Source organism: Lytechinus pictus, chromosome 4 (genome assembly GCF_037042905.1).
Source record: "Lytechinus pictus isolate F3 Inbred chromosome 4, Lp3.0, whole genome shotgun sequence".
NCBI classification, from domain to species: domain Eukaryota; kingdom Metazoa; phylum Echinodermata; class Echinoidea; order Temnopleuroida; family Toxopneustidae; genus Lytechinus; species Lytechinus pictus.
In genome coordinates, this window is record NC_087248.1 from 24190137 (window position 1) to 24208776 (window position 18640).

The 18640-nt window shown below is 36.4% G+C and overlaps 1 protein-coding gene across 1 annotated transcript; it reads left to right on the forward strand.

Annotated features, from left to right (window-relative positions):
• Nucleotides 1–4028: 4028 nt before the first annotated feature.
• Nucleotides 4029–8644, forward strand: LOC135153988 (CAAX prenyl protease 1 homolog). Its single transcript, XM_064098998.1, has 3 exons — nucleotides 4029–4198; nucleotides 6436–6582; nucleotides 8127–8644. The coding sequence occupies exons 1-3, from the start codon at nucleotides 4085–4087 to the stop codon at nucleotides 8229–8231; spliced, it is 366 nt and encodes a 121-aa protein (XP_063955068.1). The 5' UTR covers nucleotides 4029–4084; the 3' UTR covers nucleotides 8232–8644.
• The last annotated feature ends 9996 nt before the right edge of the window (nucleotides 8645–18640 follow it).

Sequence of the window (18640 nt, forward strand, 5' to 3'; positions counted from 1 at the left end):
TGTTTTCTTGTTCAATTGATATTTAAACCAGGGGCCCGGGTTGCAAGCCCCCCCCCCCCCCCCTCTTTTTTTTATTTGTTCTGTTTATTGTAAGTTAATTTTAAAATGTTGATTTGAATAAATAAAGAAAAATTAGGCTAGGACAGTGCTGAAAGTTTCATCAAAATCGGATGTAAAATAAGAAAGTTATGGCACTTTCAAGTTTCGCTTATTTTTCACAAAATAGTGATATGCAACTCAAGTGAGACAGTCGATGACGTCCCTCACTATTTCTTTTTTTATTGTTTGAATTATTTCATTTTTTATAGATTTGACAATAAGGACAAACTTGACTGAATCATATACCTAGTAGTAAATAATGCTCATTCCACTTTGTTTCAGAGAAGAATTATTGTTTCACTTTACGATGAGGAGAAAAATAGAATATTCCCTATTTTATATAATAAAATACAAAAGAAATAGTGAGTGGATGGCGTCATCGGTGTCCTCATTTGCATACCCACCAGGATGTGCATATAACTTTTTTGTGAAATTAAGCAAAACTTTAAAATGACATAGCTTTCTTATTTTACATCCGATTTTGATGAAAATTTCAGTATTATGCTTGTTGGATTGTTCTCTTTTTATTTAAATCTACTCTTTGTTGGGGTGGACTTGTCCTTTAACAATTGAACAAGAAAAGGAATGTGTGTGAATGGGTGTGTATATCTCCAAGAATCGGGGATCCACCTATTATATCTCTGTTGTATTGAATTGTCTGATAAACTTTCACAGAAAAAATAATGAGAGGTGCATGATGCTTGTGCCTCAAGCTAGCTATGTCTGTATTGAATTGAAACATGATTGAAATATCATGTAAACAAGAAAATGAAATTTTTCATAATTTGGGGACAGTGGCTTGAGCCACCACTACCTTAACTAAAGGAAGGCTTTCTTAAAGGTCAAGTCCACCCCAGAAAAATGTTGATTTGAATAAATAGAGAAAAATCAAACTAGCATAACACTGAAAATTTCATCAAAATCGGATGTAAAATAAGAAATGTATGGCATTTTAAAGTTTCGCTTATTTTTCACAAAACAGTGATATGCACAACTAAGTGACATACAAATGAGTCAGTCGATGATGTTTATCACTCACTATTTCTTTTGTATTTTATTGTTTGAATTATACAATATTTCATTTTTTACAAATTTGACAATACGGACCAACTTGACTGAACCATATAATATTAAACAATGCTAATTCCACGTGTTCAGGGAGGAATTAATCGTTGTTTCACTTAACAATGAGGAGAACATTAGAATATTTCATATAATAAAATACAAAAGAAAAAGTGAGTGGATGACGTCATCGGTGTCCTCATTTGCGTACCCACCAGGATGCGCATATAACTTCTTTGTCAAATTAAGCAAAACTTTAAAATGACATAACTCGCTTATTTTACATCCGATTTTGATGAAATTTTCAGTATTATGCTTGTTGGATTGTTCTCTTTTTATTTAAATCTACTCTTTGTTGGGGTGGACTTGTCCTTTAACAATTGAACAAGAAAAGGAATGTGTGTGAATGGGTGTGTATATCTCCAAGAATCGGGGATCCACCTATTATATCTCTGTTGTATTGAATCGTCTGATAAACTTTCACAGAAAATAATGAGAGGTGCATGATGCTTGTGCCTCAAGCTAGCTATGTCTGTATTGAATTGAAACATGATTGAAATATCATGTAAACAAGAAAATGAAATTTTTCATAATTTGGGGACAGGGGCTTGAGCCACCACTACCTTAACTAAAGGAAGGCTTTCTTAAAGGTCAAGTCCACCCCAGAAAAATGTTGATTTGAATAAATAGAGAAAAATCAAACTAGCATAACGCTGAAAATTTCATCAAAATCGGATGTAAAATAAGAAAGTTATGGCATTTTAAAGTTTCGCTTATTTTTCACAAAACAGTGATATGCACAACTAAGTGACATGCAAATGAGTCAGTCGATGATGTTTATCACTCACTATTTCTTTTGTATTTTATTGTTTGAATTATACAATATTTCATTTTTTACAAATTTGACAATACGGACCAACTTGACTGAACCATATAATATTAAACAATGCTAATTCCATGTGTTCAGGGAGGAATTAATCGTTTTTTCACTTAACAATGAGGAGAACATTAGAATATTTCATATAATAAAATACAAAAGAAATAGTGAGTGGATGACACCATCAGTCTCCTCATTTGCATACCGACCAGGATGTGCATATAACTGTTTTGTGAAATTAAAGCGAAACTTTAAAATGTCATAACTTTCTTATTTTACATCCGAATCTTATGAAATTTTCAGTGTTATGCTTGTTGGATTTTTCTCTTTTTATTAAAATCAACTTTTTGTTGGGGTGGACTTGTCCTTTAAATTTATTTTCAGCCCTTAAAGATACCAATAGATATATTTTCCCCCAATTACTTCCTCATATTTACCAGAAAATCACTACCCTAGTTTATAATAAGCCCTCTCCACTTTTGATTCAGGCTGAGTAAAATTAATATGAATTTAACACGTAAAACACTGAAAATTACATTGAAATCAGACAAAGTAACAGTTTTATGCGACTTCATTGATATGCAATGAACAATTAAGCTGACTGATGTTATCCCCATATTTTGTATTTTATTATATGAAATTATATTTATTCAAATTTTGTCAACCAAGAATGAAAAAAAAAAGTTGGATATGACAACTGAAGATAATGATTTCTGCATTTTTTGTTACAAGAGAGACATATGTCATACATACATATATGAGAATTAAATTATTATGAATTCATGTAATAACATGAGACTGGGGAAAGTGGGGACATATCAGCCCGCCTATCATATATTCATGACAGCATGCATATACTGTTATCACAAACTAATGCTAATCTTTTAATTTAACTTTTAAAGGGATGGTCCGGGCTGAACATATTTATATCTTAGTACATACAGTAGAATTCACTGAGCAAAATGCTGAAAATTTCATCAAAATCGGAGAACAAATAATAAAGTTATTGAAGTTTAAAGTTTAGCAATATTTTGTGAAAACAGTCGTCTTGAATATTCATTAGGTGGGCTGATGATGTCACATCTCCACTTTCCGTTTTCTTATGTTATTACATAAAACCATAATTTTTTCATTATTTCATACTTCTTGGAATAATATGTCTCCCTTATAATGAAATAAATTGCAGCAATAAATATATAATGCACTAAATCAGTTGTCGATCCAATTGTTCTAGTTCTTGGAGGAAAAAATTTGAATAAACCTAATTTCATATAATAAAATACAAAAGAACAAGTGGAGATGTGACATCATCAGCCCACCTAATGAATATTCATGACGACTGTTTTTACAAAATATTGCTAAACTTTAAAATTCAATAACTTTGTTATTTGTTATCCAATTTTGATGAAATTTTCAGCATTTTGCTCAGTGAATTCTACTCTATTTATTAAGCTATACATTCTTTCAGCCCGGACCATCCCTTTAAGCATTTGGCTCTGTAAATTTTACACTATTCATTTATACCCATATTCTCTCTTCATAGGGGGGGGGGGGGGGGGGCTGGGGCTGCCACAAATACTGAAGAATAAAACACAAAAGGGATACTAGTAGAAATAGATAGGAGGAAAGAGAAGTAAGAAATGTATTAGTATACAAGTGAGACATCTTGGCAGTGTTGCTCAATTGTACCCCTATACTTGTGGAAAATATGACGTCACCGTTCATTGATGAAAGGGTCCCAGGGGTAGAAGGGAAAAAGGTAATGAGGAAAGAAAACGAGGGCAAGCCTAGATGCGACTAAAAAGATGGCCAAAATATAATAAGTAGCTATAATCAATATCTTTATGCAAGAATGTCTGTGGGGGAAAAACTATTTTGACTGCAAAAAAAAAGTGTACATGAGATTGAAGACATACACGTGGATATGTTGACGAGGCTTTTTTTCTTTACCAATTTGTCTTATTGTTTTCTCCACAGAGTAATCTGCATTATAATGCATGTGGGGACAAGATATCTGAACGAGAATCCACGCAATCTCCCAAAATAATGTTGATGTCTGGAAAGGAAATCGGGATGTATAATCCAGAAAATATATTCTGGGCAATTTTTGCATTTATGTGGATCGTTTACCTGTGGGAAACGTACCTTTCTCATCGTCAGGTAAGTATTTTCCATCGTCCCGAATTTATTGTTATTTATTAAAATTTCCCGGGGCGGGGGTCCCATGTACTGAATTTCATGATGTGTTTAATTTTCTCCGGCTGGTGTCAGGATTCGACAGGTCTGTAATTTCTCTAACGTTAGGCAACACCCCACTCACACTAGTAAGATGAATGAATGTTTGAAAGAAAAAAGGGGAAAATAGAGTAAGAAGGAAAAGGATGAAAGAATGAATTAAAAAATTTAAGGAAAGAAAAATGTTTCCTGCATTCTTTGACTTTGAAAGAAAGAAGGAAAACAGGAAGGAAGGAATAGCAAAAAAGAAAGGGTGAAAGAGAGAGAGAGGAAAGAATGAAGGGAGGAGAGAATGAAAAAAATAAAGAAAATAATGAGGAAACCTTGGAATAGCCTAGGCTAAGTAATGAATTAGTAAATGCACCCAGTGTCCACAGCTTCGAGAAGGGACTGGATAAGTACTATTGTATTTGTATTGGAGATGTGAAGTTCAAGTTTGATGCTGACCCACCAGGACATGATGCGGCTAACCTAAAGAGGAGACAGAATTTGGAACTGAATATAGAGTCTTAGTCTTTTTAGACTGCGTTCAGAAGCATCCATAGGTATTCATAGGAGAGAAAGAATGAAAAGAAAAGGGAGAGGAAGGAAGAGAGAAGTACATGTAAGCAAAGAAAAAATTAAGGTAAGAAAGATTGAAGAAAAAAAAAGGAAATAACAAAAAAAAGAAGGAAAGTAAGAGAAAGAAGGAAGGAAAGGGAAAACAATGAGGGACTTAGAGTTCTAAGGAAAGAATGAAGAAAATAAATGAACACAGAAAGGAAGAAGTGCTAGGAAATGACAAGAAATAAAGATAGATGGAATGGAAAAAATATTTCAGGAAGGATAGGATGAAGAAAGAGGGAATGGAAAAAAAGAAACAGAAAAAAATAAAAATCAGGAAGGAAGGTAAGAAAGAACAAAGTAGGGGGGGGAAAAAAGAAGGAAAGAATGAAGCGAAAGAGAGAATGAAGGCAAGAAAGGAATGGAAGAAGGAAAGAAAAAAGAAGGGATGACACTGACAGAAAGAATGAAAAGGAGAGGAAGGGAGCAAAGAAAATTTTAAGGAAAGAGAAGGAAAGTACAAAATGAAAGAAAGAAAAATGAACAGAGAGAGAAAGGATCAGAAAGAAAGTTGCACAAGGGACGAATAGGAAGGGAGAATGGGTGATTCAAGTCCAGTGTTGGCATTGGTGTTGGTGTTAGTGTTCGAATTTTTTGTTTCCTCTAGCTCCAAAACTTATTTTGAGTTTGTAAAACTGATCCAGATCACATTTTTATTGACATCTCCACAACCAGTGAGTGTCTTTAATATGGATCGTTTTCAAGAGTTGAATTGATGAAGTCTTGATGTGTAGCTTTATTAGACCTGCGCAGGGCATCGCCGCATCATAGATATAGGCTTGCATGGTAAAGTACATGGATTTTTGCTGACGCGCGGCGCAATGTTTACACACAAAATGTATATAGGACGTCATTTACGTGCGTCCGTGCATCCGTTCAACTAAGGGTCATTTATGTGCGTCCGCGCATTCGTGCAACGTACAGCTATTAAAGCGAGGTACCTTTGTTCTATGTATTTTTTGGCTTATAAACATGATCTAATTTGCGACTTTTTCAGAAGTTATATGGAATTTTTGTAACTTTAAAGTAATTCTTATTATGTTTTAGGACTTGAAGGTTATTTTTATGTATTTTTTAATGACAAATTAAGAGCTTTCTAAATTTTGTTGTCCTACCTCGTCATGGCTTCATTTGTTTAGCAGGTGAAGAGCCTTTTTCGTGCACATATTTTTTTTTAGAGCGCCGTTAAAAACCCAACAACGATGACAGCAACAAGTTTCAGTTGCACCATCATTTTCCATATCAAAAGGCAAGATTGCGCATAACCATCGGCAAATGTTTTCCCGGTTCCTAAATTTTTGGTCTCAGGGTATTAAGCATTTGACAAAAAAGTCAGAATTAGCTAATCAGGCAGATTATTATTATTTTTTCAGACCATGTCTAGATCTGATGCAATCGATACCAACAAGTGCAAGATGATTTTGAGGGTATGGTAATATTACAGTTACCCTTGATTTTGCAGATTTTCTTTCTAAACTGTTGATTACCTTGATCTTGACTAAAAAAGAGTTTTACTTGTAATACCAAATTTCAATCTGTTTTCTCTTCCTTTCTTGCAGCGTAATATCTACAGAAACACAAAAGAAGTGCCATCTTCCCTCAGAGATGTAATCGATAACGAGACCTTTGAGAAAGCTAGGCTCTATGGACTGGACAAGAGTAGCTTTGGATTCTGGCATGGGATCTACGAACAGATTGAATCATCTGTAAGTCATATCGAGGAGGACCCACTTTCATGAAAGGGTCTTTGCTAGGCCTGGTGGTGGCATTGCCCGATAGGTTGGGGGGGGGGCATAACACCATTTTTCTCTGCTTGAAAAGCTGAAAGCCAAGAGGGGGGGGGGTGGTACTCATGACCAGAAGGTACTTTCATTTTCTTCCAAACAAAATAAGTATTTCTTTAGGCCTTCATGAAATTAAATGTATGTGTTTAATACACTGACCTGAAAAAAGTTAATTTAAGCACTTTTTTGTTGTACATGTAGGCATGAACATGATACATATCTCACCAAACAATATCTGAAACATGAGGCACAAGCTAAACTTTAAACTGATGCGAAAAGGCATAAAGACTGTTTATACATGAACAGGACATGTATTACTGAAGATCATGATACATTTTCCCCAAGCTGAACTCTATACTGTATGGTACACTGACCTGAAAACTTGATCATTTGAGCACATTTAGTAACTGTGAACAGAGTAATTTATCGTCAATTCTATTTGTCTTCTCTGGCCCGTATTATTTGAGTGTCAAATGAGCTTGTGAACCTGTACGTACAGTATCTGGCTATCCATACTGCCCAACTTTTGCAAAAGGAAGCAAGTGACACATCAGTCATATTTGAGTTATTGTTTCTGAAACACCCTTTGTATGTTGCACGTTCAGGCAAAATTTGGGGAAGAAATGATCATTCTATGTAAATATATTGGAAAGAATATGCTGTTGAATTGCATTGACGCCTATGTAAATGACGAACACACATTGCTCATTTACAACAAATGATACTTTTGTAACTTGCTTCCTTTTGCCAAAGTGCGGCAGCATAGTTAAACCACAACCCAAGGGTCAAGTCCACCTCAGAAAAATGTTGATTTGAATTGATAGAGAAAATTCTGACAAGCATAATGCTGAAAATTTCATCAAAATCGGATGTAAAATAAGAAAGTTATGACATTTTAAAGTTTCGCTTATTTTTCACAAAATAGATACATGCACAATTTAGTCACATGCAAATGAGAGAATCGATGATGTCACTCACTACTTTTGTCTTTTATTGTTTGAAAATACAATATTTCAATTTTTACAGATTTGACAATAAGGACCAACTTGACTGAATGTTAAACAATGGTAATTCCACATGTCCAGGGAGAAATAAAACTTTGTTCCACAGGACAATGCAGAAAGAAATTAGAATATTTCATATAATGAAATACAAAAGAAATAGTGAGTGGATGATGTCATAGTCTCCTCATTTGCATACCAACCGGTATGTGCATATAACTGTTTTGTGAAATTAAGCGAAACTTTAAAATATCATAACTTTCTTATTTTACATCCGATTTTGATGAAATTTTCAGCGTTGTGCTAGTTGGATTTTTCCTTTTTATTCAAATCCACTTTTTGTTGGGGTGGACTTGTCCTTTAATACCAGAGTTCAGATTAAACCCGACTTCAGAATAGGGACCTCTGTGTTCATGATCAAACCCGGATTTTTTTTTATATTTCTATTTCTTTTGTTGCTTCTAGATCATCCTAGTACTCGGTGGTATACCATACCTGTGGATGTTAGCTGGCAAAGTCACCAACCGCTTGGGCTATGGACATGAATATGAGGTGAGCATAGAGCAGTAAATCGGTCGACACACAATTCATCTACTTTCCGGTTAATAGTCTCATCCCATATGATCTAATCCTAGTTTGTCTACAACCAGGGGGGTGTTTCACAAAGATTTAAGTATGACTTAGAGTCGCACTTTAGTTGCGCGCAGGATAAAAGGCATGACAGTATTGGTAAGATCATGCTGAGAAGGACACGCACTACCGCGTATTGATCAATATTAAAGATTGCGCGTTGCATATCATGTACATTTACGTGTCAACATTTACAATGTAAGTGCGAACTAATTCATAGTTAAATCTTTGTGAAACACCCCCCAGTTCATATAGGCCTACTGATCATTTGGTTGAATTGCCTTCTCGCCCATTCACCAGTTCATGTCTAATTTCTGTTAATAGACTGTCCACATGATCCGACAACTCTTATATGGTTAGATGATCTCTTTATGAACCCAATTATCATTTGACAAAGTTACAAAATAATACTGTAAGTAAACAAAATGTAAATTCAACCAACTGGGCATTAGACTGAATGAGACTTAGACTGAAAGGGTAATAATAACAATCCGCTTTCATATCGCGCTTAATACATCAGAACGACGTGTCTAAGCGCTTTACAGATATATTATTAGCCCAGTCATCGGATTCAAACAGTCATCCCCGCACAAAATGTATGTACATTCTCCACTCCCTGGGGAGTATTCCAGTCAGTCGCTGGTGAGGCGCACACAGTACTGGACAAGCTACAATGACTCACATCCTACCACTGAGGTACCCGTTTAGCACCTGGGTAGAGAGTGGCAAAGTAGATTAACGCCTTGCCAAAGGACGCTAGACCGCAGTGGGATTCGAACACACGACCCTCTGTTTTACAAGGCAATAGTCAGAACCACTACACCACGGCTCTTCCAGACCAAGTGAAGAGTAGAGTTCAGACTTTATGTCACATGATCAAGGTCAAATGTCATTTATGGTCAGTGAACATAGTATGTTATGCTCATATGAATGGTGTTTTTGTGAATAATTATTCAGTAGTCGTTTTCAAAGTCAGCACTGCTGCTATCTTGGATTGCGTAATGCAGACGAGACTGCCAGAGGCAATATGGACTGACTTATATACTGAACCACAAAATGTTAAAACAATGAGATTCCACAGGTTCAGGGAGAAATAAAAGCTTGTTTCACATGATAAATAATAAGGAGAATAAAATGTGACATATTTCTGATGAAATTAAAATATGATATAAAAGAAATAGTGAGTGGGTGATGCCATCAGTCCCCTCATTTGCATACCAACCAGGATGTGAATTCAACTGTTTTGTGAAATTAAGCGAAACTTGAAATGAAATAACTTTCTTATTTTACATTCGATTATATAGAAATTTTCAGTGATCATTTTGTTTGATTTTTCTCTTTTTATTCAAATCATTTTTCTGTTCATGTGGACTTGTTCTTTTAATCGGTAAATTGCCAAATCGTCTATTGCCAACTTGTCCACTAATCACATGGTTAGTGCAGAAGAGAAGCGTCGTGGTGTAGCGATTCTGACTCTCGCCTTGCAATCAGAGGGTCGTGTGTTCGAATCCCACCATGGCCTAGCGTCCTTTGGCAAGGCGTTAATCCACACTTTGCTTGCCACTCTCCACCCAGGTGTTAAATGGGTACCCAGTAAAATGCGAAAGCCTAGATGTAGTATGCCTAGCAATTGAGTCTTGGAACTCTTGTGGGAATGTTCCCCAAGGAGTGGAGTGGAGAAAGTGCATACATTGTGTGTAGGCTTGTCAGGATTTGATGACCAGGGTAATAATAATTGCAATGTAAAGCGCTTAGAAACAAAGTGTAATAAGCGCTATATAAATGCAACTATTATTAAAGCTCGTGGATAGTGTTGGTAAAGGATACAAAAATTCCAGTTGAATGGATCTTTCCTATTGAATAACGATTGTTGATGATGATTCAATGCGAAATTGACAGAATTTCTTCTTGGAAATATTAAATTTTAAATAAACTCCGAGAAATAAAATCATTCTCCTCGGCTGAATTTCAAAGACAGTTCGCTGAATTTATGCGCACTTATATAGCGCCCACTTTCGTCCACGACTGATTTTTCCCCCTGTTAGTTGATCACTAGCCGTTCCACTTTTAGCAAACCGAAATATCCCTGCGAGCGTAGTCTGCTAATTCCAAAGACGGCTAATTCCGTGTACGCGCTCGTCGATCATTGTTCCTTAGTTTTAGCATGGCCTCCGTCGAGTTTCTCCCCCAGCGAGTTCGGCGAGGAGCACAGGAAACCGTTGAATTTTTGTTAGATGGGTTAGATAATTATTTAAAAAAATGTGGACTAACTTACCCCTTATGCTGTCCCTCCAACCTGTAGTTCACATGTTACAGTAGTTTATTTTGACGTTCATGAAAACGTATTAGAGATGAGTCTGTCAAAATTTTGGCTACAAATTTCCACGTGCGACAAGATTGGTTCATGGTTCTTGAAACTGCGAGATACATTATACTGCATGCTGCATGCGATGCGATGCGATGGACATTGGTCACGCTCGCTCAGCTCGGCGCTTCGGCCTGACATTCTCTCACGCTTTATCCAACTCTATGCATTCTGTTCATACACAGTTTTGCGTGTACGATGTGTTCATGTCTTTCACGTCATATTTCAGCGCATGCATTGGGGAAGGGAAATTAATTTGGAAGTGGGAAAAGGGAGAAAAGAAGAAAGGGAAAGGTAAAAAAAAGAGGATAACAAGTAAAGGAAAAGAAAGAACAAATGAGGCAAGGGAAACAGGAAATAAGAATGGAACGAGCTAACATGATAGCAGAGGCAGATCAATTTCGCGGCCAATATCACGAATATGGGGGGGGGGGGGATTTTTCACCCATTATTTTCCACGATCGACCGCTCTGAGTTGATTTTTGTTTGTTTCTTTCTTTGAAGGTGTAGACCTAACAGTCAGCTTTATTCTTATAAAACAACATAAATGCAGGGGCCGCAGAATGGTTTTCAAAGTGAGGGGGGGCTGAGTCAAATGTTTTTTTTTTTGGGGGGGGGGGTGACCATGCAAAAAATCACAATCAAATTGTCATTTTTACTTTTTTGAACACGGTTATGGAAAAAAGCAGGGGCTGGAGCCCCCCCTCGCTTCCGCGACCCCTGAAATGTATAATCCTATACGTACTATTCAATATAGTGCGAGTGATGCGCGAGTTAAAATTTTTCGTAAATGTCATATTTTGTCCTGAAAATAAAACATCTAACTAATAACTATACTGCAAATACGAAGCACGAGCAGATTTTTTTTCATATATATTCTGGCCTGATAAACAAGGGACCTGTTCTGATTGTAGTAGCCATGAAGACGATACATAGGCCTATAAAATTATGATGGCCTATTTCAAGAATGGAATAATGCGAGCGCGAAGTGCGGGCTGAACATTTTTGACATTCCAACAAGAAAATTGACATTCTAAGCATTAATCCTGAACTGAATAGGTATATAACTAGACAATACGAGCAATAAGCGCGATGGGGAAAATTAAGATTTAGAGCTAAAAACGGGACACTAGTTCATGTTTTGTAAGGCGTGAAGATGGGTAATTAGGCATCTTCCTACGTAATGCGAGCGGGAAGTGCGAGCAGAATTCTAATCTGAAAACTATTTCAAACACTGAAAATGAAACTGACTGGATGTGGATCGCACTCAATAAATGATTCAAGCGCGAAGCTCGAGCGGATATTTTTCGGAAATTATTCTGACCTAGGACGGGAACATTCTAAGGACATTTTGTCATATGAAAATAGAAATTATCTACCTATTAAGTGTCCCCAAGCGCGAGATGAAAATTCTTTCAATTATAAAAAAAGACAATATAGTTATTAGCAATTCATGAAATGTTATTGTTATTATCTTATTTATTACTCTAATAAGCCCAATAAGAGCGAGAAATTTGTTAATATCAATTTCTGAAAACTGGATATTCTAAGTATTTTTCTATTTATGAATAGAAGGCATTGGTTGATATATCTTTAACAATTAATGCGAGCGCAAATCACGAACCGATTTTTTAAAAATAAATTGTCATGAAAAGGGATTTTAAATAGTTTGTTATAGAGATAAATAACTAACCAATCGAAATGTGAGCGCGCAGCGCTAGCTGATAGGTTTTGACAATCAGAGCTGATATGTTTTGACAATCAGACCTGAATAAGAATATTTTGAGAATTTATTGTAAATACGAAGACTAGAGATTGGGTACTTGACAAATAATGCGAGCGCGTAGCGCGAGCTGCATTGATACTCGATCAGACCATAAACGGACTACGGCTGCACATTAAAAAAAAATCAATTTGTAAATCAAGCAACGTGATATTTTAAGCTCCATATCAGCCCATTGAGGATTATTTGTATCTCGATATCAAACATGCAAGTGCGAGCGAAAAATTCATATAGTGATATGAAAGATTCTTATTTTTTTTGTATTTTCCAAGTCTTCTTCTCACCTTATTTTTTTCATTTGTCTTCCTCCTCTTTTCCTCCTTTTTTCTCCTCTCTTTTCCCTTTTTTTATTTTCCCCACTCCTAGAGGGACCCGGGAACTTCGCCCTGGATCCGCGCTCGCATTATTCATGTTATTAATCTAGAAAGATCCCAAATTACTCATCCTTTTCATTATTTACAAAACATGAATGATGTGTCCCGTTTTAGTCTAAATCTCTTTTTTTTACGCTCGCGCTTCGCCCTCGCATCAATAGTTCAGTGATATACATATCCTGTTTACGTTTACAAAAAAGCTTAGAATTTCCCTTCTTTAGGTAAAAATGTACTTCTATTTGATTGTTGAAATATGCAACGCATTCATGGCTAACTGCAAGACGTCCTTGACAGGTGCATGGTTCCTTTTCGATCAGATCAAAACGTATATTTAAAATTTCTGTTCACGCTTCGCAGTAATTATTTAGTTGCATATATACACGATTCGTTCAGGCTCACAAACATTGCCCAGAATGTTAAAATTTCAAATACAAAATTAGCTCGCGCTTCGCGCTCGAACTATTTATATAAGGCTTGTGAGATTATTAAATATTTATGTTGATTTATAGGAATACAGCTAATGGACTACCCCTTCAAATAAACATACATAAATCAACTTCGAGCGGCCGATTGTGGAAAATGTGACTGAAAATCCCCCCCCCCCCATATCAGCGTAGCTGGATCCGCCCCTGTACCCAACATATCATTTGTAAATATGCCTCTATAAAGGAGCTATATACAGTTCTTTACTTGTGTTTCTGCTCAGACTCATTAGAAAGGTGCAAATTGGAAACTTGAAACTGATCATGCATCCAGTGCCATTTGGCCAGGGTATACCAATCATGGTACAAGAGCGATTTATATAGTTTATGGCAATATCAAATTGGACTGTGTCAGGCAAGGTCGCCAATTATAGTAAAAAGATTCTTATAAAATTTTACGTTGTGAAGAAAGTTCAAAAATGGTCACTCGTTTCGTGTTAGATGTCAAGTAAGATTTTTTATTTATTGGAACGTGGAACAAAAGAAAATGTATCATTTTGGACTTTGAAATAAAAATTGGTGGAAACAGCAAAACAGACGGGCCCATATTTTATAATGGCAATTTTCGTACATTTAGCTCTATTGTGCAAGACTCTCTTACACTGGGGAAATGAAACAGAATATATGATAAATGACCATGCATGAATGAATGAATAAATGCATACAATTATTAAAGTAAATAAATAAAAATGTATGTCTATGAGCAATTTTCAAAATATACCTTGGTCGCCCCCAGCCCTGATCCGCCAATTTACATGTGGAAAGAAAAATTATGGGAAAACTGGCGTATATGCTGTATTCTCGACCGCTGGTCTTTCTCACATTCATAAAATATTTTGGGAATAAGTTTTGACTTTATAAAATTATGAAGTCAGAGATCTTTTCATTACAAGAGATTCGTACTTTGTTTCATTGACAAACAAAAATTACACGTTTTATACAGCCGAAGGCCAAATACTTGCTCGTGCAGTATTATTTTGTCCACCCTATGCGATTGGTGAGGTTGGGGGGGGGTAGGCCTATTGGGGAAGGGATAGGCCATGCAGTTGAACAAATAGGCATTTTCACAAGAAAGTGTGTGTGAAGAAATAATATTACTTCAATGCACTATGAATTATGATGCAATTAATTTAGGCCGATATCGCAACATGTTTGTTTTGGGTTTTTTTGCTTTTCTCTCACTCATAACAGTCCGAGTGACAATATATATCCGGTTATTCATGAGGGACGTGTATCGTTTGGTTGTCAAGTTAGAAACAAAGAATTGCAATAATAAAGTTTGTCAGACTAGACAAATTCCCAACGACTCGTTCCCATGCAGCTCGATCCCCACCCAACCCCCCTCCCCTACGTTCTTTCTTTCTCTATATAATTTCTTTCTTTCATTGCATTTTTTCCCCTTCCCGTTCTTTCACCTCCTTTTTCTGATAATGACTTGAAAATCGATCAGTGCTTGGCTTGTAAATCATTGTCCCTGCCATTTTTTTTGCATCTCTCCCACAGTTCAATGTTTAATTAAAGGTCAAGTCCACCCCAGAAAAAAAAATGTTGATTTGAATCAATAGAAAAAAATCCAACAAGCATAATTTTGAAAAATTCATCAAAAGTGGATGTAAAAATGAGTAAATCAGTATGGCATTTCCAAATTTCACATAGCCTATATTTTTCACAAAATAGTTATATGCACAACTCAGTATTATGCAAATGAGAGTTGATGATGTCCCTCGATCACTACCAACCGCGTAGCCAGGATTTCATTTTGGAGGGGGCGGTAAATGCACGCGAAGCGTGCCAACACTTACAGAGCGCGCGAAGCGCGCTCCCTAGGGGGTGGGTGCAGGGAGGGGGAGTTTCCCCCTCCCTTGCGAAGCTTTTGGTGTTTCATAAATTAAAATGAAAAGGAGCCGTCTCTTTTGTCTTTAGTACCTATATATCAGCTCCAATTCAGTTGACTATATTGTGATTTTGAACATTGTTTTCAAAAAAGATTGTGAACGCACAAAAAAGGAATACAATGGAGGAAATTAAAATGATAATAACCCCGCGCGAAGCGCGGAAACTAAAGCGTTTTATCAATTTTTTGCCATGAAAAGGGTCCCGAGAAAACGGTATTCTCAAACACATATTGGATACTTCCCTTGGAAAGATCAGATTTGATTACAAACAATTTAGCGACAGTGCATATCTTTAACTCGCAAAACAGAGGAGAAGAAGTGTATATGCCGGGCCCGATGCCGGGAGGAAGATATTCCTCCCCGCGCAGAACAACGAAACTCTGAAATTTCAAAGGGCAGACGTTTCATCAAATGCAGATATCTCCAATACCCGATCGGCTCTAATTCAATTAATTTTCTAAGATTATTGAACTTCATTACAAGGAAAATAGTGCGCAAAAAGTTGAAACTTCTGTGATTTATTGAAATTATATAAAAAGGATACCTAATTTCTTTGACTTATCCTGAAGCGCTTCATTTTGAATTATAAAGAAATTTTGGTGTCATTCAAAATTTCAAACTGAGGGCGCAAAACAGGACAGGAGATGAATGTGCAGGGAAATGACATGAAGTTTAATAGAATTTGATAAAAATATTGTACTTTTTTATTTAATAAGATACGAATTTTATACCTTCCTCTTTTTAAATTAGGAACCTGTTTGCCCCAAAAATTATGGTTGTTTAGTAATGAGCTGAAAAGCGGGAGAAGTTGACTTTATGGAGGTGACGGCAGAAATTGATATAAAGATTTCACCCAACTGGAGCCGACCCGACCAGAAGTTGCGCGATCAATTAAAAAAAAAGATAACTTCATATACTTCGGCCTAACCATGCCCTAATGTATACATTTGAACTTTACCCGGCAAGAAACACATATATAGCTGAGGTGGAAAAACAGGGTTAGAGAAAGGGTGGGGGGAACAATGGAGATCTTTAATATTGTCATTTAACCGCGCGCAGCGCGGAAGCAAAATTCATATATAAATCTAGAGCAAGAGTGAAGGAGTTTCTCTTTTGAGAAAAAAAAAAGAATAAAAAGAAAAAAAAAACTCAAAGCTACCTTTCTTCCCTTTCCTCCCTTCCCTTTTCCTTTTCTCCTCTCTTTTTTCTCTTTTTTTCTTTTTGGGGACGTTTTTTTTTTGGGGGGGGCGACCGCCCCCACCGCCCCCCTGGCTTGTTTGAATTATATTTCAATTAGAGATTTGAAAATAAGGACCAACTTGACTGAACCATAGATATAATCCTCAGCGGTTATTCCACATATTCAGGAAAAAAATAAAATTATGGGGAAATATATAAAATGATATCGAGGCCCTATATCGACGTTACACCCGACCTACATTATTATTTTTATTGTTCTTTTGGTAGGCCTATTTAGTTAGTGAGATAGTGGTTATTACCATGTAAAATGGCCATATTATGGAAAGATATACGATCAAACTGAATAACATTATTTACAGAACTTTATCCAATAAATTACTTATTCCATAGGATAGCCAGTTTTCTGAAACTCGGCATGCTGAGCTGTATACTAGGCCCATGGTTTCGATTGAATCAAATTATCTCGGGACACGCAGGATCTCTCCATGTACATGACCAGTGAACTGAACTCTTCATGACCTTTAGGAGGCCCGGTATACAAGATCATTGCATGCAATGTATCTGTTGACCTTATTACGTAACGTCTCCACACGTACTATTCAACACAAACACACACACTCATACCGTACACCCACGCACAAGTGATGGAAATTCCCGGCCAGTCCTACTGCATACACAGAACATACATCCAACGTGCACACTGTACTAGTCTACGAATTCAGACACAATTAACCCAAAGACTGTTTATCATTTTAGTGAGAATTAAATCAATGCATTTCCAAAACATAAACAGGATGCACAATCTTGGAATTTTCTTTGAATGTAAGGGTTCTTTCTGTTGGTTTCATTTTCCTTTCTTTTCTTTTGAATCATTATTAGAATCGTAAAATAAAACTTTTTGTCAATCTGAAACAACATGAGCTGAGGCTAATACGCGGGAAGTCGGAGAAGAACCAAAAAAAAGAAGTTTTTCCAATTCTAATTCTGTGCTGTACGTTATATTCATTCTGATTTATAAATTGTTCCAGTGTTATATTAGCAATCAGAGAGCAGATACTTATTTGCAACAGCTAATATCGTGGTTGCATTTTTTTAATGGGGAAGATGGGACGGTCGAGGTTTGTTATGCAAGCGGCCCCCAGCCAAGGGCAAGTTCAAACTTCAAGGAAGGTAGGAATGAGGTACGTACTCCTAATATCGATCAAGGCTGTTTAGATCTAAAGTCTGCTCTGCCGTTCGTTGTAATGTGATGCAATCATGCAAGGAAAGTCTGGAAACGGCAATGTATCTACGACTATGAGCTTTGTAAAACCATAGAGCTGTAATAGCTCTATGGTAAAACTGATTGACAACGCAATTGTGTAGCGAGGACTACATTATCGTTCTCGCGTAGCACACGCACGGCAGAGGCGGTGGTGCGCACTTTGAGTGTCTGCATGCAGCTACGTTTCAAAAAGCTGGGTATCCCGACAAGGTAAAATCCACACATGTAAGAGCATAATTTATCATGAAAAACACCTTTTCATTTCATATCATCCACATCATGACTGTTTTAGGACATACACATTCATATAATATACAAATTAATTAGAATGGTGACATGCCGATTTTGAGGAATTACCAAAACTATCCACCCTCTTTAATATTTGTTTTTATTATGGTCTACCTTCATTTAGTCTAATGCTATTCCGTAAATCAACATTTCGTCTAACAGCCAGTTCGTCTAATAAATACCCATTTTCTTTTTATTTATTTCTCCCAATTAACACTTAGTCTAGTTAGACCAAGTGGTATATTAACTAAATGACTAGTGGACCAACTGGTTATAATACAAAATGGTGAGTGGACAAAATGGCAATTAAACCATGTGGATAGTGGACAAACTGACGGTAGACCAAATGATAGTAGATGAGTTGGGAATGGGAAGAACTGATGGTAGACCAAATGAAAGTAGACAAGTTTGGAATTGGAAGAATTGATGATAGACCAAATGATAATAGACAAGTTGTGCATTGGACGACTTGGCAATAGACCAATCGGAAATTAACCTTTAAATCTATGCCATGAAAAAAGCCATCAGCGAGTTAAACTGCATTCCTCTTGATACTTGTCACCTTTTTTCTTTTTTTTCCTCTCCTTTTTTTCTCTTCTCTATCCATCTCCCTACATTTTATTTCATGTTTGTCTACTGATGCAAACCTTTCAATCATTATTGAGTTTACCGCTTCATATAATTTTGTCTCCCAGATC